Here is a 23,985-nt window from a genome sequence, read left to right as displayed (position 1 = left end):
AGGGGGCATGGAGGGGGCTGAGAGAGGGGCAGGGAGGGGCAGGCTGTGATGCTGGAGGACCGGCAGCTGACCACCAGGTGTCAGCCCCTCTCCTGCAGTCTCTCCTGCTTCTCTCTTCCCCTGCCCCACTGAGCACTGCACCTGGCATGCGGTTGGAAACTCCTGCTTGCTTTGAGACTAAAATCAAGGTGGATGGCCTGCAGCCCAGAGGGAGTCCAGCCCTTTCCCCCTCCGATACCCTGGCACCCTCTGTGTGCTTTCCTTCCACACGTAGTTGCCGCCAGCTGTGTGGGCTGGAGTTGCGGTGGACAGCCAGTGGGCAAGCGGGCCTCCTGGGGCTCATGGTCTGTAGGGGAAGGCTTGCAGGCACCACTCCCCTGCCCCCCATTTCCCTTCAAACAAAGGAATCAAAGGTGGCACCAGGGCAAGCACTAGGTCACAGCCTAGAAAGGACTGAGCCCTGAGAATCGCCAACTGTGGTCCCGTGACCACCCAGGCCGGTTCTGCCCAGCGAGCTGGTGGCTCGGGGCCTCAGCTTCTCCTCGCCAGTGCTTCTGCCTTTCCACGAAGGCTCCAGGAGTCGGCTCTGCTGGGCCAGGCTCCTCCCTGCTCTGAGAAATCCCAAAGAGGCAAGGCTCCTTGGGTAGAAGTTGGACCTCCCAGCTGTAGACCCCAGAGCCTGCGAGGGCCGGCCAGACAGAAGACACAAGCAAGGACAATAAAGGCCGAGTGGGCTGGGTGGGCTGTGCCAGGCTACCCATCAGTTCCTACCAGGGCCCAGGGCTGAAAATCCAGGTTTTTATGTGAAATCTCTCCAACTTTAAATCTTGGCAACGAACCCACCATTCACCTCTTTCTAAAACACCACGCAGGCTGCACATCCACCAACACGCTGCCTGTTTGCAACTTGGACATCGAGTGTACACCGGGAGAAGCAAGAGAAGTGGTGTGAGCTGGGCAAGTGGCGCAGGCAGGGTGGGCTTCCTGGAAGAGAAGGGATGGGCTGGAAGGCCAGTGAGGCTGAGGTGGCTGAAGGGCCAGTGCTGGGACTCAGCAGGGCCCTATAGGAGGTGGAGCTGAGGTCTGGGCCTAGGGACTGGACCAGGGGCCAGGGCAGTGACATGCATGAATTTCTGGACATCAGGGGCAGTGGAGAGGGTCTTGTGGCTGCCAAGATGGAATGGGGGAAGGAACTGGCAGCAGGGAGTGGTCTTCTTGGACAGGCAGGGCTCGAGTTTCCGGAGTCTAGAAACAGCCCAGTGTGCCCCGAGCCTTCATGTTTTCCTCAGAGTCAGGCCCTGCTTGCTGTGTCCTGAGCTGGTGCCTCTTGGAGGGGACAGGGCCTGGCTGCCAGACAGGCTGGGGTGAGGGGTGCCAGGAAGCCCCAAGGCTAGAATCCTAAGACCCCATGGTCATTTGTAAGAAGATGAAGCAAGGCCAGAAGGCTTTGTCGGTTCTTCCAGTGGACAAAGATGAGGGGACACTGGTTTGACACTTGACACCCAATGGGCCAATGTGGGTCCAGCGCCCCAGGCTCAGCTCGCTGCCTTTCCCTCGGTGGCCACCAGGGGGCAGCAGAGGGCCAATAGGGCCCCTGGTCCTAGAGCCCCACAGCCGGGCACCAAGGAGGACGACAGCAACAGCGGGCAGGGAGGGGGCCCTCTCCGCCTCTCTGTCCCCTCTGCATGTCCCATGTCCTGCCGGGGCTGCTCTGCTTCTCTGAGTCCCCGACCCTGACCTGGGACATTTGGAGATGCTCTGACTATGGCTGATGACCTCCCTCTTCTATCCTTCGCCCAGCTTGGTCCCACGGGATAGACTCCGGGTCCACGGCAGTGTGGTTCGGGTGGGTGTTTGCATGTGTACACGCCATCCCTCCTTCAGGGTCCCCCACACACGTAATGGCAGATATATGGTTCCTCTTTTTTGGAAGTGGTCAAATGGTAGCTCTTGCCCCAAATCCTTGTTCCCATGGCTCTGTGACACCAGACCGAAGCGGGTGGGAGGAAGTGGTCAGACAGCAGGTGGACGGCTCCAGGAGAGGGGACTCCTCAGGGCGGGGAGCTACACCACATGGTTCCCAGGCCACTAACAGGGCAGCCTCGGCTTTTCTGGAAGCAGAAGCTTTGCTACTTTAATCAGCTCCTCGGGCCTGTGCTTCTCACACTCCAGCCTCGTGGTTTATGCACATGCACAGGGGGCAGGGAGGGCAGCCTCCAGCCTCAGCCCTGCTCATCTGCTGTGCCCCAGTGATAGGAAGTCTGTGGGCTCCCGGGTCCCCGGTGCTCAGGCCCTCCTGTCCCCTCGTGGCCAGCACTGGAGGGCAGCGGCCAGCGGTGGGGGTACAGCACAGCTGGGCCTGGCACCAGAGGGAGGAGGGCCCCAAGCAGACGCAGGCAGAACTTGGCAGCCTGAGAGCCAGGTGAGAATGGGATCTGCCCGCCTCTGGCCAGGGGTGGGCCTACCCGGGCTGAGGGGAAGGGCAGCGGGCCAGGGCGGACTCATTCCCAGCTTCGCTTTTGATGGCTCCCATCACTGCTTCCTCCATCCAGCCTCCCGGCCCCGCAATTTGGCCCTGCCCGTCCAGTCTGTCTAAACGTCACTCCCCACCTGTGCCCTCCCCCATGAACAATCAAATCCCAGTACTCATAGACTGCTGTCATGTGGGACCTAAGCCAGTGTGACCAGCATTCCATGTAGTGGAAGGAAAACTGTTGTAAGATGTTCAAAGACTGAAAATATCACCACCCCACCACCTGCGCTGCACCTGCTGACCTTAGCCAGGGCCCAGGGACCCAGAGATTGAGGCTGCAGGGGGCCAAGGTCAAGGGTAGGGGATACCCCATGATCCCTTTGTGTCTTGGGGAACCAGTTGGGATCACCTCCTTTCTCTTCCACGCTGATTTTCCCCACCAAAGCTGGATGGAGGGTGTCTCATGCAGTTCCCCTCTAAGGGGGGACCTACCTCCTTTCCTTTGTCCTGGAGCCTCCCTGCCCCCACCTTGGGCTTTCTCCTGGAAGCCCTCGCCGACCACCCCGGTCCACAACAAGGAGTGCTCGCTCCTCTGGCTTGGGGGCTTCCCGACTCTTGCCCTACTGCACCCCGACCCTGCCCGCTTCAGCCCTTTTGCTGCTCTCGGCGCAGGGCAGGCTCACCAGGAGCTCACCATTTTGCAGATGGACTTGGCCTCCTCGGAGAACTTTTGGGAGTACACCTCCTCCGTCTCCAGGACCCGGCGGTCCACTTCTTCCCGCTTCACCTTCTCTTTGCGGCCCCGGAATGGTGACTGGCCCTCGATCATCTCATAGATGAGGCAGCCCAGACCCCAGTAGTCAGGGCTCAGGCCGTATCTCTGGTTGTTCAGGACCTCCGGAGCTGTGGGCAGAGGAGCAGAGCCAGGAGAGGTAAGAGACAGCTGGTGACCGGACAGAGCTGGGGCACGGGGGCCCAGGGCTGAGGCTCACACCGACGGAGCGTCCTGCACCCAGCAGTGATGGTGTTGCTTACAGAAGGCCGGAAGCTTCACGGTAGGGACACGCTTTCCCCTGTTGACTCCTACTCACCAACTGCCATAAACACCACCTCCTCCAGGGCGCCTGCCCTGACTGCTCTCCTCTGTGCTCCTGTGGCTTCAGAAGGGCTCGGACTGTGGCTTCAGAAGCCTGACCACAGTGGATGGAAATGTCTCTCCCACTAGAATCTGAGCTGCCTTATTCACTGCTGTGTCCCAGTAAGGAGTATGACACCTGACACAGAGTAGGTGCTACACACATATTTATTTCCAGGAATGGAGGTGTGTCCACCCAAAGGAAAGATGATTTTAAGTTTACCTGGAATTGAAACAGCCTCTCACTATGGCTTCCCTACTATTTTGATAAAATGAATTATAGATTAACCATACAAGTACAGAAAAGATAAGCTTCATGTCACCAGGCAGGTCACCAACATCCACACATGTGCCCGTGAGCGTACAACAGAGGCCCTGCAGATGGATGCGTGCAACGCTCCGTGCAAGAGGAGACAGACACAGGTGTCCACGAAGACGCGCAGATCGATCGCTCTATCATCTGTCCATCCATCCATCCATCCATCCATCCATCCATCAGCACTGGCAGGGGGATACACACAGCCACATATATGTAGGTACACACCCGACAGGCTCCCAAATGACATGCGATCTGAAAAGGATCTTCTAGCAGCAGAACAACACACAGAATCCTGGGCAAGTGGTGTTGGCAGAGGACAACATCCCCAGCTCCCAGAGCTTTCCGGAGCCCCCACCTCCTGGGGTGAGTGGGCATATGTGTGTGAGGCACCATGTGCAGGAGGAAGCCTGGGGATGTCCTTGACTGGAGGGGGGATTCCAGAGGACCAGACGGAGCTCCGAGTCTCTTCCCTGCAGCCCTCAGGATGATGGTCCCGGAGTAGACGTGCGGGATGAGGGGCTGGGGGCAGGGCAGGGAGGCTGGACTCCACTTAGCATCTTGCTTGGTGACAGCAGGTGTTGCACTCCTTTCTGGGCCTTTCCGAGTGACATCCTTCCTCTCAGAGGCCTCTCCCCAAGACCCCCCACTGCCCACTGCGGCTCTATTGCTGGCCAGAGCGGCACCAAGAGGTGCGCTTGGGGAGGGGCCGCACCCACACTCACCCATGTAGCCGACGGTGCCCACCCGGCCGCGGATCAGGTCTCCCTCGGGGATCTTCACGGCCAGACCCAGGTCCGAGATCCGAATGTGGCCTGAGTGGGAAGAGCAGAGTCAGCGGGTCCCCGGGACGGTCGTGTGGACGTGTGCCCCACCCTGGGCAGGGCCACAGACCTGTCATGTGCCCCTGGGCAAGGCACATAGACTCTCACATTTTTATCTGTCTGCGAGGAGGGGCATCATCATCAGTCCCCTCGGGGTGACTGCAGACCCTTGGGAGAGTCCAGGTGTCAGAGGATGTGGGTCAATCATTACTTTTCAGGAAGAAAACATAAAGATAGGAAAGGATGCCTGGATTTGGCTGGACAATGGCCAACCTACCTCGTAAAATGCCCTCATGGGCTTTTTGGAAGGCTGAGATCACCAAGTTTAAAACGCCTTGGCCTCATTCTGGGATTGCTTCATGGGAAAAATGAGAGCTTCTCCTGAAATTTTACAATTTGCTTAAGGGGAAAAATTACAAAGCAACTTGGGAAGCAACTCCCTGTCCTGCCTTGTTGATCTTTGGAGGTTCTTTGTGTTCTCCCTTTGGAGAAACAGAGTGAAGTCATCCAGGCCTTGGGGAGACTGAGAGATGGAACGGAGTCTGGGACTGACCCCCAGAGGCCAAGAAAACACAGTGCTGAGAGGTCTGTCTCGCTGTTGTCCGGTTCGACGGCCCACCCGGGCTGGGTCACGGCCACATCTGCCCCCTCTTCCTTGTCAGTGCCTGCCACGGCCGCATAGCCTGGACCCTGGCGAGGCCCAAAGTCAGGAACTGCCCCCCAGGCCAGAGCTGTGTGGATTCCCTGCTTGGCAGCCCCTGATAAAAGTGGGGAGAAGAGAACACACAGGTTCCAGCCATCGGGCTGCAGACCAGTGGTGGGCACGGTTCCGAGACCAGCAGGGAACAAGAACCCCAATGGGCACTGGGCTCATCCAAGAGGGGGGGCAGGCCCGGGACCCTCTGCTCACTCCTCCACATGGTAGCACAACACTCAAACCTCCCTCCAGGTCACCAACGACCTGCCTCCCGTTCTCCCTCCCCTCTGCCTGGGGCATGCTGGAGGGACCCCTGGTTTCTGGTCTCAGCTCCCCACTGATATTGTTGGGTGATCTTGGCAGGTTGGCTCCTCTGAGCCTCAATCTTGTCATCTGTCAAATGGGATGCTGGCCCTGCCCCCTCTGCAGACATGGGAAGATCTAGTCAGATAACGGGTGTGAACACCATTTCTGGGCTGTGCAAGGCTAAACAGTTGTGAGGCGTTACTGTAGCTGCTCGTTACGTGTGTGTGTGTGTGTGTACGTGCACACACACACACGCACACACAAGAAAATAGCAGTGATAATGCACAAATAATGCTGAATACGTCTAGAGCTGACCGTAGCTGATCACGCTATCTTGTTGGAAACTTACCACCGCGCCCCCGCCCTCTGATGTGGGCAGAGCAGGGCCCACTGCTTCCATTTCACAAGGAAGGAAGATGGGGTGCAGGGAAGTTGTGTAAGAGTTAATTAAGTACTGCCCAGGATCTCTGAAATTCCAGACTCCTCAATCAGTGCTCTCTCTCTCTGTTTCTCTCTTTTGGCCAAGCCACTCTACTTCTGCACCACGTAGGAGCTTTATCCATGCCCACTGCCTTCCCCAGGTACCCAGGATTGGGGGTAGGGGGTGGGTGCTCCTCCTACTCGCCCGCTGCCCGCCCATGGTCCCCGGGCCATGCCTCCGAGAGGCTCTGCCAGACGGTCCACTGCTCCCTTTGGGTTGTGACGCTCATCTTGGCTACAGAGCAGGAAAGGGGTCTCCCAAGCTGCTCCCCAACTTACCATAATCATCGAGCAGGATATTTTCGGGTTTCAAATCTCTGAAAGGGAAAGATGGCAAGCATGTGAGTGTGGGCATTCTGAGCATCAGGGCATGGCATCTGGGCTGACCTCTCTTCATGTCTCCTTCCCATCTCTTGGCTCATGTTGCCTGGTCTCTCTCTGGATCCAGACAATCTTGGACTAATTTCCCTCCTCCCGGTATTTAGAACAAATGCCGCTGTTGCCAGGATCTTCCGGACCCTGGAGACGACAGGGAAGGGGTCAGGCAAAGGCCAGCCCTGGCTCCCATCCACACACTGCTGGTACCAGGGTGGAGCATGCTTCTGGCTGGTGTGGTGAGAGACCCCTCCAGGGCTGGGAACAGCTGGAGGTCTCAGGATGCCCTGGGATGCCCTGAAGGCAGAACGGGGCCTGGGAATTAGCGAAAAGTTATTGAGGACACCGCACCAGCTGCAGATCTGGGACAGAGAATGGTCAAGGAGGGACCCCCTTTGGGCAGGGGACCCCTGGAGCCTGGCACATCTCCCAGTCCAGGAGTGACAAGCAAGGGCACGCCCCTGTCCTTCTGTCCCTCCTGTCTCTTCTCTTTGATTACATCATCACTGTTCATAAGAACGTGCCCCCCTTCCCCGCTGCGGGAGGGAGGTGGCAGAAGTGTCTGGTTTTACAAGTAGCAGGTCCTCTCTGGGTAAAAGAACAGCCAATAGGATAGCGTGTGCAACTCAGTTAAGCCATCAGCATCTGGATTGAGGATGTGATTCTCAACCAACTGGCTTTGCTTGTTTAACTGATGGCAGCTGACCAAGTAAGGGCAAGATCCATCACCTCAGCAAGCCAGCAGCCACAGGGTTGGAAAGATGGCTGGCTGGCAGGCATGGGCCAGAACCCAAACCCACAGAGAGGCCATGGCAAGTGGTGGAGGCCAGGGAGGCGCTATGGTTCTCTTCTTCATGAGAATAAGGGCTTAGAACTTGGAGGCCCCTCTTTCTTTTTGTTTTGAGTGAAAAGCAATCAAGTGAAGAGTTCTTTTTTTCTACCCTTAGGGAATTTTTTCTCTTCTCACTTGAATGAAAACAGAACAAAAGCCTAAATGGGGAGATGGGGGGGGGGGGGAGAAGAGCAAGTCATCAAGACCATTCCTTCTTGTTTTCAAAACCTTCTTGGACTCCCCAAGATCATTTCTGCCAAGAGCTCCGTGGCAAAGGTCTTCACGCTGGGGTGTGCAGGCCCGCTGGGTCTGCGGGAACTGTCTAGGGGGCTCCTGTGTGCTACCAGTTTCAAGAATACCGAAAGAAGAAAATTCAAGAATTTTCTGCCTTTCTAGATCCTCTAGATCTAATGTCCCCGCATTCTTTGGGATCTCCCCTCCCACTTGCCCTTTGTTGGTGGCACAGATTCCAAATGACAGAAGAGAAGCAGGTTCCTTCCCGCCCCGGTAACTATGGTGCCCTGCTCCACGGTGTAAAATCCCCCAGGATCCCAGTTAGAAAAGGGTTCCACTAATAATCATTACAACGGCAACTCAACAGAAGTTATTTTAACTCTTAAAGCCTGTGGTCAAAGGAAATTTTTTAAAAAATCTTATATATATCCATCTATTGCAGAGCTGCATGATGATCAATGACAGACTTTTAGGCAAAAAAAAAAAAAAGATGACATTATAATAACATTCTGTGGGGGTGGAGAAGAGGATGATAGAGAATCCCTCACCTTTAAAGAATTTTCATGCATTTTTAAAATGGATAATGGTGGAAATCACTTTGCCACAGCAATCAGATTCTACTGGATACCTTTAAAAATGTGATGCAACTGTTCAGTTTCAAAATATTAGCCACTATTTTAACAGATGATGAACTATTTCAGATGCTTCTGTGTTGTATAAGGGCACACAGATTTTCAGATTTCCTTGAGAGGGTCAGTGAGAAAAGTTTGAAGACCACTACTTGTGGAATCCATCAAGTCGGATGGAGAAGGATGGACCGAGGTCCGTTCTGCTGCCTGCTTCTCGCTGGTGATCCTACTAAGGTCTTTCTGAGGCAGGCTCACTGAGCTTCCCGCACCCTGGGCTGGAAGGGACCCGTAGCTTGGCCCGTCCTCACCAATTCTGAGGGAACATCACCTCCTACACTTGGTCCCCAAGTGGTCCAGGGCATGAGTCCCAGGGCGGGGGTGCCCGCTTGACCGAGGATGTGGCAGGTCAGCCCCCCACTCACTCTGGCGGCAGGACCGGACAGCGAGTCTGCTCACCTGTACACAGTGTTCTCCCGGTGGAGGTCTTCTAAGCCACAGAGGATCTCTGCCGCATAAAACAAGGCTCGCTCCTCCTCAAAGCCAGGGTTACCCATGTTGTAAATGTGGAACTTCAGGTCACCCCCATTCATGATGGTCAGAACCAAGCACAGCGCATCCTTGGTCTCGTAGGCATAGGCCAGGTTGACCTGGGAGCACAAGACAGCACCATGGTGAGGTTCCAGTGACTGCCACCCACTTCCACTCATCCTCCTCAGGGTCCTTGGAGCTGGGGGAGGTGGCTGGAGTGGGGTCCTCAGCAGCTTCATGCCACTGCCCTGCACCCTGACAGCCTCATGGCGCCCTTGCCCACTGCCCCTCTTGGCTGACAAAGGACACACCTTCTGATATCGTGGTTCCAGGTGAGGAGGCAAAGTGGGGAGGGCAGGCTGGTACTCTGCCCTTTTAGGAAGCCTGACAGGATGGCGCATGTGTCTACACAAACAAAAAAGCCTGTGTGTGCTTCGTTTGGTGAAGTCTGTGGGTTGCCTTGTTGGCCAGTCAAGAAAAGAAGAGCCCAGATGCCTTCTGGGCTGGGGTCTCATTACCGCAGGGATGCTGGGAGTGGGCTGGGGAGGCGGCCAGTGGGACTCTGTGAAGGGGAACACAGTCTGGCAAAGTCTGCCTCCTCTTGCACGCAGGACACGTCTGGGCCAAGGGACCATTAACAGGGAGGACCTAGTTCCTTGCTGGTGGAGACCAGCTGCCCAAGGATGGACAGGGGCCATAGGGTTGTGGGAGAGGCAGCAGGACTGGGTCTGAGGCAAAGTCCACTGGGTGGTACTCGTCCTTCTCCACTAGGGAGCCAGTCCAAATGAAATCTGGCCACCACGGACCAGGCTGGGCACAGGCTGGGCCATACACCTTGGATGCAAAGGCCAGGAACAATGGGAGTTATTTCTGAGGAAAGGAAACAGAACGGGAGCTGAGCGGGAGGGCTCTGGGGATGGTGCTCAGTGCCAGGGGCCAGGCTGGCCCTCCCTCCCACACCTGCCCAGAGTCGCCAAGGAGGGGCTCCTGGAGGGCGCTGGGCCAACTCCCTGCCAGGGGCAGTGGATGGGGCACAGTCGAGGGTGGTCCAGGCCCTTGAAGACGTGCCACCCCATTTATCAGGCACACCACCATTTCCCCCCAAGTAGCACCCACCATCACCAAGCCCGACAAGAGCCAGGGTGCCCCTTCCTTTACTGATGAGGGCTCCACGGGCAGCATGGAGGCAGTGACCTGTGGTCCCCACTGAAGGGGGCTGGCAGCTGGGGGCAGCCTGAGAGGAGACCCAGAGGTGCACGCTCCTGTCCCCTTTGAGTGTCACCTTATAAAACCACGCCCTCTGGGGAATGACGAAAGCACTAGGCTGATGGCATCTCTGGCGCTCACACACAGCTGGTGGGCGTTTGACTGGCACCACCTTGATGGAGAGCCTTTTGGGAACTGCTACCAAATGGAAAATGCACACACCCTCTGACGCCACAATTCCTCCACCAGGAATCCATCCTACGGACACACTCATGGACTTGCGCCAAAGGGATGTGCAAGGGTGGACAGGGCAGTGGCTTAAACACCAGAGATGATCCATAGTGGTGGGGACTGGTTGCACAGATGATGGGTTATCTCCGTGCTAGACAGCAGGGAGGGGGGTGCACAGCGTAAAAAAAAGAGCTACAGCTGTAGGTCTGGCCACAGGAAAAGACCTACAATTTAAGGGGAAACACTGCAGCTTAAGACGTCTGGTAGGACTCCACTGGCTAAAAATATTAAAGCCTCTGCATGAATCCACCATGTTAGAATGGCTACCCGAAGAGGGAGGCTTTTATTTGTATTTTGTACCTCTCTGTGCTGTAGGAGTTTCACCCTGTACATGTTTTTTTATAGTGACAAGTGGCAGAGGGATTGAGAGCTGACCAAACACCCACATGCTCTTCCACATTTCCCTGCAGCTGGCTCGGCCCTTGCAGTGACTAGTTCTGGCCCACGGACTGTGGGCGGCGTGAGGCATGTGCCTGCGGCTGAGGCAGTGAGGGTCCCTGGGCAAATCCCCCAGCACACGCTTTTAAGACTCTAGGTGGGGTAGCTGTAAGATGGAGGAGGGTGGCTGGATCTGGCTGGACTCTGTGTATGTGACAATGGTCTTTGTTGTGTCCAGCTACTTCGGGTTGGGGGGTAGTTCGTTACCACAGCAAAGCCTGGCCAAGACGTGGTAACACGATGAACATAAACAAGATGACACCTCTCCAGGATATCGACACTCAGGTCTCCCCCATGATGAAACCAGCCTGCGGGGGTCTGTGGAAACAAAGCTCCTTGGCTGGGCCCAGGTGGGCTGCTTTTTCCACTGAGGAGTTTACAAGGTGGTTCTAGAGAACAGAGGCCTTGGTCCCACACACAAAGGGGAGCCAGGCCAGTTCGAGTGACCAGAGCAAGTCAGCCACCATTGGCCACGGGGAGCCTTGTGATGGAGGGAAGGCCTGGTCGCCTTTCTGCTGCTTAATCCTCCCACTGCATTCCACTTCCCTGGGGGATGGGAACCTGCCACACTGGAGGACCCCCCCTTCCCAAGGGACAGAAGCCCTGGTCACTAGAAGAGTGGCCCGGCGCTGGGCCCTGGACACTCACCACAAACTGGCTGTTGACCTTCTCTAGGATCTGCTTCTCGTTGAGTGCCATGGACTCCCCTTTCCTCTTTTTGATCCTCTTCTTCTCCAAGCGCTTGCAGGCATACATTTTACCCGTGGCCCGAACCTGGCAGGCGCAGACCTGAGGTGCAAGAGAGAAGCCAGGGGTATGGGATAGGTGAAGGCCTGCCCCAGGCTCCTCCAAGGCCAGTAGGCTGGGTCGGGGGGCAGAGACCTGATGCATCAGAGCCTGGCCTGAAGGTGCTTCCAGTCACGGGACCCAAGGATGCCTGGCCTTGGACCCACTGCCGCCCAGGCCCTGCCCTCAAGAGCTGGCTTCCGTGCCCCTTGCTTCCCTCCTTCTATCCTTAGGTGAATCCTAGCTTTTCAAGGTGCACAACCAACCATTTACACTGGTGTTTACATGACCGGCCAAAGCCTCAAGTGCTGTCCCTCTCTGAGAGGCAACTAGAGTTTCTCCGTCCCAAGCTTCCACCAGATGCAACCATTGCTAACTGGGGATTTCACAGCACCAGCTACTGGTAAGAGAGGCTTGTTTTGGTGTCAGACCCCTGATAACTCTGACTTTATAATTCAGCGGAATAGGAGCCAAGGCATCTGGGTTCTCATCTTCTTGGTTCTACCCCTTTTTGGTTGCGTGACCTTGGCTGGGTCATCAACCATTCTGACCCTCAGTTTTCCTCATCTCTAAAATGGGAATAACAAGGCTTGCCTCACAGACTGGGAAGATCAGCACATATTAATGGCATCATCTGGCCAAGATGCTTGGGCCCCTCATGCCCTCACTCCTCCCCCCAAAGACAGCCAAGAACGCCCATTTCTCCTCTCCAGACACAAACCCTGAGGCGGGCTCCAAGAGCACTTCCATCCCACCGGCCCTGCAGACAGCCTCCTTTCCCACCTCAGTGGCACCTCCTGTTCCCGGGCCCCATGCCTCACCCTCCCTCCCCACCAGGGGGCGCAGGACGCCGTAGGCGCATTCAGAAGGGCCAGAAACTGACAGAGTAGGGGAACTTCCCACTGAAGATGCGGATGTTCACTCACCTCCCCAAAGCCCCCTTTTCCTAGTACTCGGTACTGCCTGAAAGTGTTTTTGGTGACCGGTTGCCTGGAAAAAAGCAAGAATCCAACATTGGTCTCAAGGTGTTGAGGTGCAGAAGCCACAAGAAACAGACGACAGTGGCACGGCATGCCCTCCAAACCAGCCAGGAATCATCACTGCGGATGGGTCCCTCAAGCACTTGCTCTGGGACTGGGTGTTCAAATCCCAGGCCACCCGCCCTCGGCCCCGTGTGGCTTGGGACCCGAGCAGTCCTCGCTCGCTCGCTTGCTTGCTTGCTTGGAGGGAAGAGCAGATGCGTGAAGAAGCTGCTTCACCACACTTTCCGTGTGGTTCCCCTTTTTCTCCCCAGTGAAAATCAGGTGGCTAAGCTCAGAAGGCAGCAGTGTCCTCTGCAGGGCCAGGAGCCGCACAGGTTCGGTGTCCCAGGGAAGACACAACAGCCCTCCCCGCACCTGCACATCTGGTCCGCCCGCCCACCTCCTGTCCCCAGGGAGAAAGGCTGCTGGTCGTCCTTTACGGCAGGCCCCCAGCCCTTCCGCCACCGAGGGCCCCCTTATCACAGTTCCCCCGTGGTTCCGCAGCACCAGAAGATCCTGTCTGCCCAAAGCGGTATTTGTGAAGTAATCATTGCTCTGTATCTCCCGACCCCCATTTTAATTAGCTAAGGCCATTTATGTCTAAGCAGACGGACCCTCTGATCATGAGGCAAGGGTCGGACCTCACCGAGTAAATAAACAAACGGTCATCTAAAATTGCCTCGAAGAACTCCAGGGTGCAGACAGCTTGGGCTTTTTCATCACTGGCCCGTTTGGCTAAAAATAATCAGCTGCCCCCAGCCCCAGCTTTTCCGAGGTACAACTGACAAATGGTATCCAACTTGATGCTTTGATACATGCACACATTGTGAAAGGATCACCACAATCAAGCTAAGTTTCTGTCACCTCCCATGGTTACCATTTGCCCTCTTCCTCTCTCTCGCTGGTAAGAGCACTTAAGATCTACCCTCTTGGCCAGCTTCAAGCATACAATACAGTACCGTGAACTAGAGTCCCACCACTGTACGTCAGCTCTCCAGAGCTTATTCATCCCATAGAACTAACCGAAACCTTGCATCCCTTGACCTACATTCCCCATGACCTCTACCCGCACCCCCAGTCCCTGGCAGCCACCATCCACTCTCTGTTTCTATGACTGGGCCATTATTTTAGATTCCACATCTAGGTGAGATCATGCAGGATCTGTGGCTGGCTTATTTCACTTAGTGTAACGTCCTCCAGGTTCCTCCATGTTATCACAAATGGCAGGATTTCCTTCTTTTTTTAAGGCTGAATAATATTCCGTCGTATGTATCTACCCCGTTTTCCCTCCCACGCTGACCACCGCATTATTCACAAGGGCTAAGAGATGCAAACAACCTAAGTGTCCTTGGACCATGAATGGATAAAGAACAATCTGCTTTTAGGATGTCCAGCTCAGTTCTTGGACCTCCAGGACTATTCCTGAGCACCCCCAACCCCAGCGCAGAGGCCGGACCAGGGCACACACCGGAGTGGGACTGAGCTGGCCCACATAATTGGGTCAGCTTGAGAAAGACCAGTGAGCCTCTGGTCACCCAGCAGCTCCTGAATGAACCCTCTGTTGCAACCTTGCTTGCTGCTGGGTCCCGAAGGTCCTCGGCACCAACACCTCTCACAGGACAGCCCTGAACCCCCCACCCCCCACTGGCACGCCTGTCTGGAGTCCACGTGCCCTGACTCGCTCTCTCTTCTGTTTCTTTGTGGGGGAGGGGGGGCGCGGCACACTGATTATCTCCCCACTGGGAGCACAGGGCCGCCCCTCCGCAGACTCTCCATGGCTCTGTGTCCCCCTGCACACGAGCGGTTGGACTGCAGCGAGGCCTGCCATGTGGCTGCATCCGCCATGCGGCCCTGGGAAGCGTTTCTACAGCTGCCCTTGAAACCACATGAAGGCGCCTGGGCCTAACAGTTTACGATACATGGAGAACAAACAGTTGGTCGGCATTACCACAGAGCTCCTTTGCTAGGGGAAATGAGTGTAATACAGTCTCCGAGGAATTTCTCGGTTAACCTTGGGAGGGAGAAAATCCCTTTAATATTTCAACAGTACAGCATGAACAGGCCATGATTTTGTTAGCAAAAAAAAAAAGAAAAGAAAAAGGAAAGGGAGGAAGCAGGGTGCTGTCAGTCCTTTAGGGGCATTTCTAGGCCAGGGTCCTGCCCTAGTGCCTTCAACAACTTAATGCCCACAAAAGGGCCTAACTTCTTCACAGTCAACGCAGATTTTAAGTCTGTTTCTCCATTTCAAGTGTTCAGTGCAGACAAGTAAAATCAAAGCCAGTGGCCACAGCTAAAGGATTCTATTGGACAGAGTGCTGGGTGAAATAAGGGTGAAGGACTTGATCGCAGGGCCTTGGGTTCAGGTTCCAGCCTTGCCAGGCCCTTGCTGCGTGACCCAGGGCCAATCGATCAACCTCTCTGAGCCATGCATCTTCAGTAAAACAACATTGAAAAGGCATCTGCATCCCAAGGCTCTTTGTAAGCTGCTGTGTGTCAGATGTCATTATTAGAACTCTAGGAATAGGGGCACCTGGGGTGGCTCAGTCGGTTAAGCGTCTGCCTTCGGCTCAGGTCACAGTCCCAGGGTCCTGGGATCGAGCCCTGCATCAGGCTCCCTGCTCAGTGGGGAGCCTGCTTCTCCCTCTCCCTCTGCCGCTCCCCCTGCCGCTCCCCCTGCTTGTACATGCTTGCATGCTCTCTCTGTCAAAAAAATAAAATCTTAAAAAAAAAAAGAACTCTAGGAACAAAGGACACATCGCCTCTGGGGTCTTTATGGTAACAGTCCCCACTGAGTGAAGCACCTTGCACATGCACTAATGTAATCCTCACTCCTGCCTTAGGAGGTGGCACAGTCCCCGTTGTGCAGGTGAGAATGTTTAGGCCCTGAGAAGGGAAACGAGCTGCCAAGGTCATGATGGTAAGTGGTGGCTTTGGGGCTGGATCCCCAGGCACCTGCTGCAGAGCCCACATCCAGGGTCTCAACCCCACACTGCCACCCCGCGAAGGTGGGCAGAGATCAGGCTGTGTGGCACACAGCCCGGGGCTCTGGGGGTGACGAATACGTCCCCACCACACTGTCCTGCGATCATCAGAAACACAAGGGCCAGCGGTTCCCTCCCATACCAGACGCTTGAGGGTGACAGCACAACAACTGTATCCAGCGCCTGACTTCCCGGGGCCAAATGGCTGACCTTTCCTGAGCTCTTGCCTCATAGGCATGTACTACGCTTACCTCAGCTCATCGGCACCCGAGCCCACAAAGGCAGGCACTATTAGCATCCCCATCTCACAGATAAGAAAACTGAGGTGGGGAGGGGTGAGCAGCCCTTGCCGAGGTCCTTGGGGAGAAGGTAGAGCCGGGACTCAGACCCAGGCTGTGGCCTCCAGGGCCCTCAGCCGGATGTCCGCGCTGACCCCACTTCCCCGGGTCTCCCAGAGCCACGATGTGCATGTGTGAGGGGCCCACAGAGGAGACTGCCCCCTGCTTGACTGTCATTCCCCCCCGGTGGTACAGAGCTGGGTGCTTCCGTCTGGGCTTCCTGAAGTGGGCAGGGCAGGGTCGTGGATGGGGCTTTTCGGGCATCCCTAAGTGTCTGCAGGGCACTCACCAGCGAAGGTGGGGACAGGCAGAAGCAAGATGGCTCCTGGCTCTCTGCCCAGAGGGTGCCCCAGATCCCCGTGAGCGCCAGGCCTCAGGCGCAGGGACCCCTGGGCTGCGGAAGGGGGTGCTCCCCGCCCTTGTCTACCAGCAGAGCATGGATTTAACGCAGGCATTGCCTCGTTCTGCCAATTCTGGGACAGTGTGGTGGGCAGAGCCCTGTGCTGGGGGTCCTGGGCCAGGGCCCCCCCTCGGCGCACTGCTGGCCTGCTGTGTGACCGGGCCACACCCTCTCGGGGGCTCTCCTTCCTCATCAGTCACACGGAGGCCGTAGCTGCCAGGCCAAATCACCGCCATGTTTGTGAGAACACTTTGCAGAGAGAAGGCAGGAAACAAAACATGAAAAGATGCTTGGTTTTACCCATTATTAGAGATGACAAGATACACAAGAAGGAAACCCTGCTGCTCACACACCAGCCAGGAAAGCACGAGAACAGTGTTGATGAGGTGGAGGGGAGGCAGGCACTGGGGCACCGGAGGGCCTGGAATTGGGGGGCAGCTGTGTGGGAGGGCAACTTAGCGGTCCCTCACGGTTTCACATCGGGGCTTTGTGACCCAGAAATCCCTCTGCCGGGATTTCCATGGATGTACTTGCAAAAGTACGTGAAGATGTATGTACAGAGCTACTCGTTATTTAGGGAAGATTGTACACAAAATTGAGGGCAACCTCCACGTCCATCGACAGGGGACTGAGCTAAATCAGGGATGTGCCACTCATTCAGCTCTTTATTTGCTGGCAGAGGGAGGATTCCCAAAAACAGTGAACCAAAAAAGTAAGAATAAGTATGTATGTATTTATGAGTGTGTGAGTGTGCGTGCACACTTTAATAAGCACAGAGCATTTCTAGAAGAATAGCCAAGAACTTAACAAGAGAATGGCTAATTTTATCTGAACCATGGACCCATGGAGGTAACTGATTTTTATGAGTTCCCAGATGGAAAACCTGTTCCCCCGCCCCTACCACGCGCGCACATTGGCACACACTTGTAGGTGGGCTGTGCCGGGGTGCACTCACCTTTCCAACCACTTCCACTGGAGAAAGCGATCAAAATACATACTGTCCAGATACTCATGGAAGGGCTCTCCCTTCAGGTAGTCGTGGACAGACCTGGCTCAGAGGGAACAAACAAACATTTTGTAATCCCGGCCTGAAGCAGCCGGGCAGAGCCGTATACATATCCAGCAGGTAACAAGTGGCCTCAGAGGCCCATCGTCCTACCACAGTGACTGCCTGATCGTGCGGACACTTACTGGGTCCCCACCACAGCACGGCTCTAGGCCCGGGGCAGAGCTGTGAGCTTGAGGTTGCTGTTGCGACATGGGACAACCACCAAACAGATGCTTGCAGAAGCAGGTTATCATGAGGGCGGGTTAAGCGAGGTCCCTGGGAGGGGGGGCTCAGGTAGCTCTCTCTCTCTCAAGAAGGGACTCTTGAGCTGCAGTGAGGACAGAAGAATAATTCGGTGCAGGGGTGTGTGTGCGGGGGTGGGCAGAGCAGGGATGCAGCGCCCGAGGGCCCAGGCTCTGGATTTGGTCCAGGACCAGTGAAACCACTGGAAGGTTTCCATCCCCGCAGCAGAATTCACTGGTCACCTGCTGAGGACCAGGCCCGCAGGGTTCTGAAGCTGGCTGTAGGCAGGGATGGGCTTCATTTCTTTAAAAAGTGGTGATGCTGCCCAATCTAGCCCAGGCACTTGGGACCTGTGGGTGCGGGACGGGGTTGGGGGGAGCAGCATGTACAGTGGAGACCTTGTTGGACGCTGTCTCTTGCCAAACAGGAGAGCAGGGGCCAGGGTCACAGTGACAGCCCAGGGGCCTTACCCGCTGTCAGATCTGACCCTCAGCCAGCTCCAAGAGCACAGCAACCGGGTCTGTTTCTGCTCGTGGTGGGGAGGGGGGTCTCTCTCCTCGGCCGGCCCTCCCTAAATGTCCATTCTCAACATGGGGCTCCCAGCTCGTCCCACAGTGCACAGGGGCACTGGTTTTCATGTCCTCCCCGCCTGGCTGTTAAGCTCCATGAAAGCCGGGACTGGGTTCTTGCTCACCATGGCACCCTCAGCACCTATCACTGTGCCAGGCATGCAGCAGGTGCCCGGCTGTCTGTGGGGCAAAGGCTGAACGAGGGCGCACAGCAAGCCATGGGGGGCGATCAGGCTCCGGAAGGTTTTTGGTATGCAGCGTATGGCGTAGGGTACCTGTGTGGACACAGGCACGTGTGCGCGCCTTCCCGGGATGTGTGCGAGGGACAGGTGGGGGCTTCACCGGTGTCGGGCCAGCAGCACACCCACCGACTTGTCTCCTATCCATTAGGATGGCCCTAAGGCCCACAGACGAGGTGATGGGGTGTGGCTGAGAAGGCAGCCTCCAGCCCCCCCTCCCCCCCGCCCCGCAGCAGTGCTACCCGGCTCTGGCTGCAGGCAGCCGTGGGGGTTGGGGGCCTGGGAAGGACTCCCAAACCGCCCAGACGGGGTCAAGTTTTGCACATTCCTCTGTCTCAACAGCCTAGAGAGCCACTTGCTTTCAACACCCTTGGAGGCAGATGTTTTCTTTGGACTTGGCACTTGGGTATCTTTTCCCTTCCTAAGAAGTATACAAACAGCTGGGTGGCTTGGCTGGGGCCCCCGGGGCACGGCAGACCTGCCCTGGTGCCCGGCGCTCCAGGTGGAGGGTAGGGGCAGCCTCTCTCCAGGGCCCCGTGTGGCTGACAGGAGGCTGAAGGGCCTGAGGCCCGGCCTGGGGAGCGAGGGAGCACTTACTGTGCACAGGCAGAAAAGAGTTCCTTGCAGGGCCTCTGTAAGAGCTTCTCCTCCGTCTGGGAGACCAGGTCCTGGCCAACCTGGGCAATGAAAACTGGGGACTGGAGGAAGAGAAAAGGACGTGTCAGTGAGGGGTGGGAGCGGGGCGCCACCTCTTCCGCCCACTCCAGGCCCTGAGCCACATGCCGCGTTCAGGGGTGCGCGGAGGTGGCTGCGGGCTGGGAGGCGGTGAACGAGCCCAGTGGGGGTTGGGGGCCTGGGAAGGACTCCCAAAGCTCCCAAACCTGGTAGGGCCAGGTTTCTGGCTCTGCCACTTTCAGTCTGTGGGACCTCATGGAGGTCACTTGGTTCCTGTGAGCCTTGCTGGCCTCATCTGCAGCACGCTGAGAATGATGTCCCTGTGTCTTGGGCTTGGGGTCAGACCTGAACGAGATGTGTGTCCAGAGCTGTGCAACACGGTGGATTGGTCGGCCAGCCCCCTGGGAGCTTGCAGGTGCCCCTTCCCAGGCTGGGCCTGTCTGCTCAGAGGGCAAGGTGAACACCTGCCCAGCCTCGAGGTCCTGCGTGAGAAGGTCTGGAATGGGCAGAAGGGCCAGCAAAAGCACAGCTCAGCAGCAGAAGAGGGGTGCTCCATGGGCACAGCTTCGCCTGACTGACAGGAGCAAGGCCCAGACCTGCTACTTGCAGCTGTGGGACCTTGGTTGGGACTCAGTCCCCCGTTATCAGGAAGATGCTCAGGAATAACAGTTTCTCCCAGAGAGAATCAACGAATCCTTTGGGTCAGGCAAGTGGCCCAGATCGTGGTACCTGGTAGGGAGCGTGCAGTAAACATCATTACTGTCATTCCCTTCTTTTACGGGAAGCTGCGGCCTGAGTGTTTCAAGCATGAAAGGACAGTTCTGAGAATTTCTGTGTCCTGCCCACGAGCAGGAGCCACGGCCGGGAGGACTCTGGGACCACCAGAAGCCTGCCCCCTTCCTCTGACTGTTCACCCTCCACCACCAGCTGGGCTGATGAGGTGGGTTTTTAATAAATTACAGGGATATTTGAGAAAATTGCCAGGAATGGGCCCAGAAAGATGGAATGTAGATTTATCTTTCTCCCCCAAAGATGCTGAAATCTGAAAGGCTTGCTTTCTCCTTTCAGCTACTGAAATGTGACTATGGAGCTGATTTCCCTGAGAGGCCAACTGGGTGTCTTCTGCGGTGGGGGGGTCCAGCTCCGGGGGTGGCAGGGGCACCCACAGCAGCAGGACCCGGATGAATGAAATTGGTGGCTCATCTTCTATTCATCGTGGTTCTGAAGGCCCACATTCCTGAGTCCCTTCCTTCTTTCTTCTCTCCTATGCTCTGCCCCCTCCAGCCAGGGCCCCTCGGTGGGGGGAGCCTCAGGTGTTGGGGGGCAGCCACGGTGAAGGTAAATGCTGCTGGCTCACCCAATGACGCCACACAGCAGACTTGTTGGCCATCACCAACCCTGGGTGGTGGTGGCTCCTTCCCCCTGACCCCGTTCCTCCCCCCCACACTAAAAACCTTGATGCAGAAAAGATGCTCGATGTTGCAGAAGGAGCCCCACACCAAGAAACTGGAGCCCCGAGCACCGGCCCACCCTCTGGGGCCATTGTGTGCTTCCATCCCCTCTGTCACAGGCAGGAGCTGCTGCAGAGATGGTTGACAGTTGGGGGGGGAGGTCGCTTCTAAGACTTGGGGGACTTTCTTGGGAATTCTGGCAGCTGAAATCTCTTGGGGATCAGTAACTCTGGGCTACTTCAGAGCAACTGAATCCTAAAACAAACACGGAGGCCATGGGCAAATTTGCGCCACAAGAGTGGATGGCCAGACGACCTTGGTTTGAAGGGCCCAGTGCTCAGCACAGAACTGGTGTCCATGGTACGTATGCGAAGGAGTGACATGAAACAAGGTGCGTGCCAGGATGTGACCTGAATCTGGGAGGAGTCAGCAAAGACCAAACAGACATGCTGGGTGGGGCAGTCATGGGGAGAAACCCCCACTTCTTGGACCTCAGAAGAGGCACCTGGGTTACCCACCTGTATGCTCTCAGCTGCACCCCTGTTTTGCCATCAGACACCACCCCGGGAGGACCCACCCTTACCCGGAGTGGACCGAACCTGGCGTTGGGCATGGTGTGGGGGTGTTAAAAGGTGAAGCCAGTGTGGCCCTGACTGCAAAGCACATTTTCTCCAACAAGACAGGAAAGACAGAAATCAGGTAATATCCTAGCAGGAAGTTCTCTCACCTCTCTAGGCTACATGGGGTCGTGTGTAAAAGGGGCCCACTGAAACTCAGTGGCTCTCACACTTTTTTTTTTTTCCAGCAAACTTCTTCCTCCTCCAAATGAACTTTATCTACAGACCCACTATTTAAAACCAATTGGTAGCTCTGGTTTGCCCCTGCTGAAGGCCAACTGTGGTCGGGCACTGTGAGAAAGACCTTACATTCATTATTTCATCTAACCTTCGCCATGGCTCCGAGAGGTAAATACTACTATAATGCTCATTTCACAGACAAGGAAATGGAGGTCCAAAAAGGTTCAGTCATTTGACACCAGGTCACCCAGCCAATAAGTGGCAGACAGGGGTTGTGGACACAAGTTGGGTGGGTGGGTCTGGAGTGAGTCTGGTTGAAGGTGGTGGGTGTCTGGGCCACCTGTGCCACTCCCGCCCACCCCCCATCTCCCAGGAGCTCCTCAGCCCTCAGGGTGGGCAGGAAGAACTGAAATGGAAGATGGCACAGCTCAGGGCAACGAGCCCCTGGGCTCAGAGAGGGAGATCGTTACGGGGTGGGGTCATCTGGGAAAGGCTTCCGGGAGGAGAGGGTCAGAGGCCAAGCAGAATCTGGGCTTAGACCTTCACGCCCCATGGGTCTTCCCATGGAGGACCATACTCTGCTTCCTCCTCAGCCGATGGGAGGAGTGGCCCAGGGTCTAGGGGCGACCCAGCTGTGCGCATGGAGTCCCACTGCTCTCATTCTCTGGGGTGGGTTGGCGGGAGGGCTCTGGGGATGCTACCCATGCTCAAAGCCCTAAGAGGAGTTAATGAGTGGGTAGCAGTGCGTTCGGTTTGATGACCATGGGTTTAAACTCAGTCTCTGGCTCAACATGAAGAGATTAAGCAATTCCAACCAAACCCCCTTTCAAGTGACTCCAGAGAGTAACGCCTCTGCCAGTAAGGGAGTAAGAAGCTGTTGGCCAGTTTAAGTTGGGAACTGAAACCCAAACTTGCCAGGAGGGTGAGAGGAGCAGCAACCAGGGGACATTTCCATGGGACACTTGCAATGTGCATCGACAGAATTGGAAGGTATCGGTCCTTCCCCTCCAGTTCAGAGAAGTCCGCTTCCAAGGGAGACCCATGAAGAAGGCTCACCCTAGGCTGAGTGCAAGGTCTAACACATCACGTAAGACAAAGTGCCACCAGACGCTCCGAGCGCTCTGGGGTCCCAGCAACCACAGCCCGCTGCACACCATCCCCTGTGGCTTGAAGGCAGAATTCCACAGTTTCAGATCTCATTCCAGGAAGCTAATCCCTTCTGGTCCCAGGAGGCCTGTGAGGTGGGCTAGGGAAGGGAGGGGGTGTATCCTTGGGGCCAGGTGGGCTCAGCAATGCCAGGAGAATTGTGGTTAGCACTGTGGCTCTTTCTAGCAGGAACTGTCCCTCTGGGGGGGAAGCTGAGGGTCAGAGTGGGGAGAAGGCTGGGGGCCATCCTCCTCCATGTTAAAGATGTCCCCCTAATTTCTAATCAAACAGAGAAAGCCCTAAGGCCCTTAGACGTTGGCAGGGCTGAAAGCGGCCAGAACAGGTCTTGCTGGAGGTCTCTGTTACAGGTTTCCCTGGGGTCTGAGACCCTCTCAGGCCAGCAATATTTTGAAGTGACACTTTATCTCTTTGGTCACCAGATGGTCTCAAGTAGCTCCAGCTAGCAGGCCTTGACTTTTAATACCACAGTGTGAATTTAGGCACCAAGTTTCTTCCGAAATGTGTGGAATTAGCTCTTGGTGGGGCAGCTTCCAAGGACAGGAGGAAGAAATTGAGGACAGAGTTCCTCTGCTGGAGGCCCCACCATGAATGGCTTCCTGCTGCTCTTGGGCACGGAAGCTCACCAGCTGGCCAGCCTCCATGTGATCATATGCCCAGCCTGGCCTGACAGTCCACTCTGATGACAGGATGACACCCAGCTGCTCATAAGTTTTGCTCCGTGGCCAACTCCTGGGATAGCTTAAGACAGCATGACGTGCCTTGGGGACATGGCTGTGCTTGCTGGGGGCCGCTCTCTCCCCTCCAGCCAGACTGACAGAAAAGAACTCTGCTTCCTTGAGGAGCTCTAGGTGGCAGGGAGCACCTGTCTTGCCCCTGAAATCACAACTGGAGCAAGAGAATCTGCACCGTGCTCCCCTCTTTGGCTAAAGCTCCTCTCCACCGTTTCCCCCCAAAGTTGCTGGGGAACAGAGGGGGCGTTAAAGCTTGGGTGTGCTTTATCCACTCTCAGTCTGTGCGTCTGATAAAAGCCCCCTTCGCCCATGGGGGAAAGAACCTGCTTTACATCCCCCTTCAGAATGAGCAATTGACCTTAAATCCATCTCCTGTACCAGAGGAACTTGGGGCCTCACCTGGTAGGACAGACTCCCCCCATGCGTGTCAGGCTCTAAGTCCCCCTCGGAATCCCTCAGAATATCTGCTCTTTTTTACCTCCTCCCCTGGTAGCCCAGACTCACTCTCCGCTGTTCCTGATGCTTACGGCATGGGTTCTGGGGATACAGGCAGCCCCCGCTGCCCATGTGAACCAGAATGCACCTTTTGAGGCAGCAAGATGTGGGGATGCATGGGTGTCTTTCTGGGTACCACAGCACAGACAGTGAGAAGAGCCCCCCCCCATGCCACCTGGCATGCAGGGAGGGAAGACCCCTGAGCTGGATGCAGGGGGCCAGTGGGCTTCGCACCTTCACTCTCCTGTAGGCCCCTCTCCTCCCTTTTGTCCTCCCCCC

The 23,985-nt window shown here is 56.2% G+C and overlaps 1 protein-coding gene across 2 annotated transcripts in view; it reads right to left on the bottom strand.

Moving 5' to 3' along the window:
• The window catches only part of GRK5 (G protein-coupled receptor kinase 5), a 206,839-nt gene that overhangs the window by 5,428 nt on the left and 177,426 nt on the right, over positions 1–23,985 (bottom strand). For both annotated transcript variants that reach the window (XM_044916610.1, XM_044916611.1), the window contains 8 exons: positions 18,988–19,088; positions 17,247–17,339; positions 12,477–12,540; positions 11,413–11,553; positions 8,758–8,948; positions 6,511–6,548; positions 4,650–4,739; positions 3,168–3,376 (listed from right to left, as the gene is read on the bottom strand). In XM_044916610.1, coding sequence (XP_044772545.1) covers positions 3,168–3,376; positions 4,650–4,739; positions 6,511–6,548; positions 8,758–8,948; positions 11,413–11,553; positions 12,477–12,540; positions 17,247–17,339; positions 18,988–19,088 — 927 coding nt within the window. The remainder of the gene's footprint in view (positions 1–3,167; positions 3,377–4,649; positions 4,740–6,510; positions 6,549–8,757; positions 8,949–11,412; positions 11,554–12,476; positions 12,541–17,246; positions 17,340–18,987; positions 19,089–23,985) is intronic.

Source organism: Neomonachus schauinslandi, chromosome 6 (assembly GCF_002201575.2).
Source record: "Neomonachus schauinslandi chromosome 6, ASM220157v2, whole genome shotgun sequence".
NCBI classification, from domain to species: Eukaryota; Metazoa; Chordata; class Mammalia; order Carnivora; family Phocidae; genus Neomonachus; species Neomonachus schauinslandi.
This window is presented reverse-complemented; position numbering and strand designations above follow the sequence as displayed.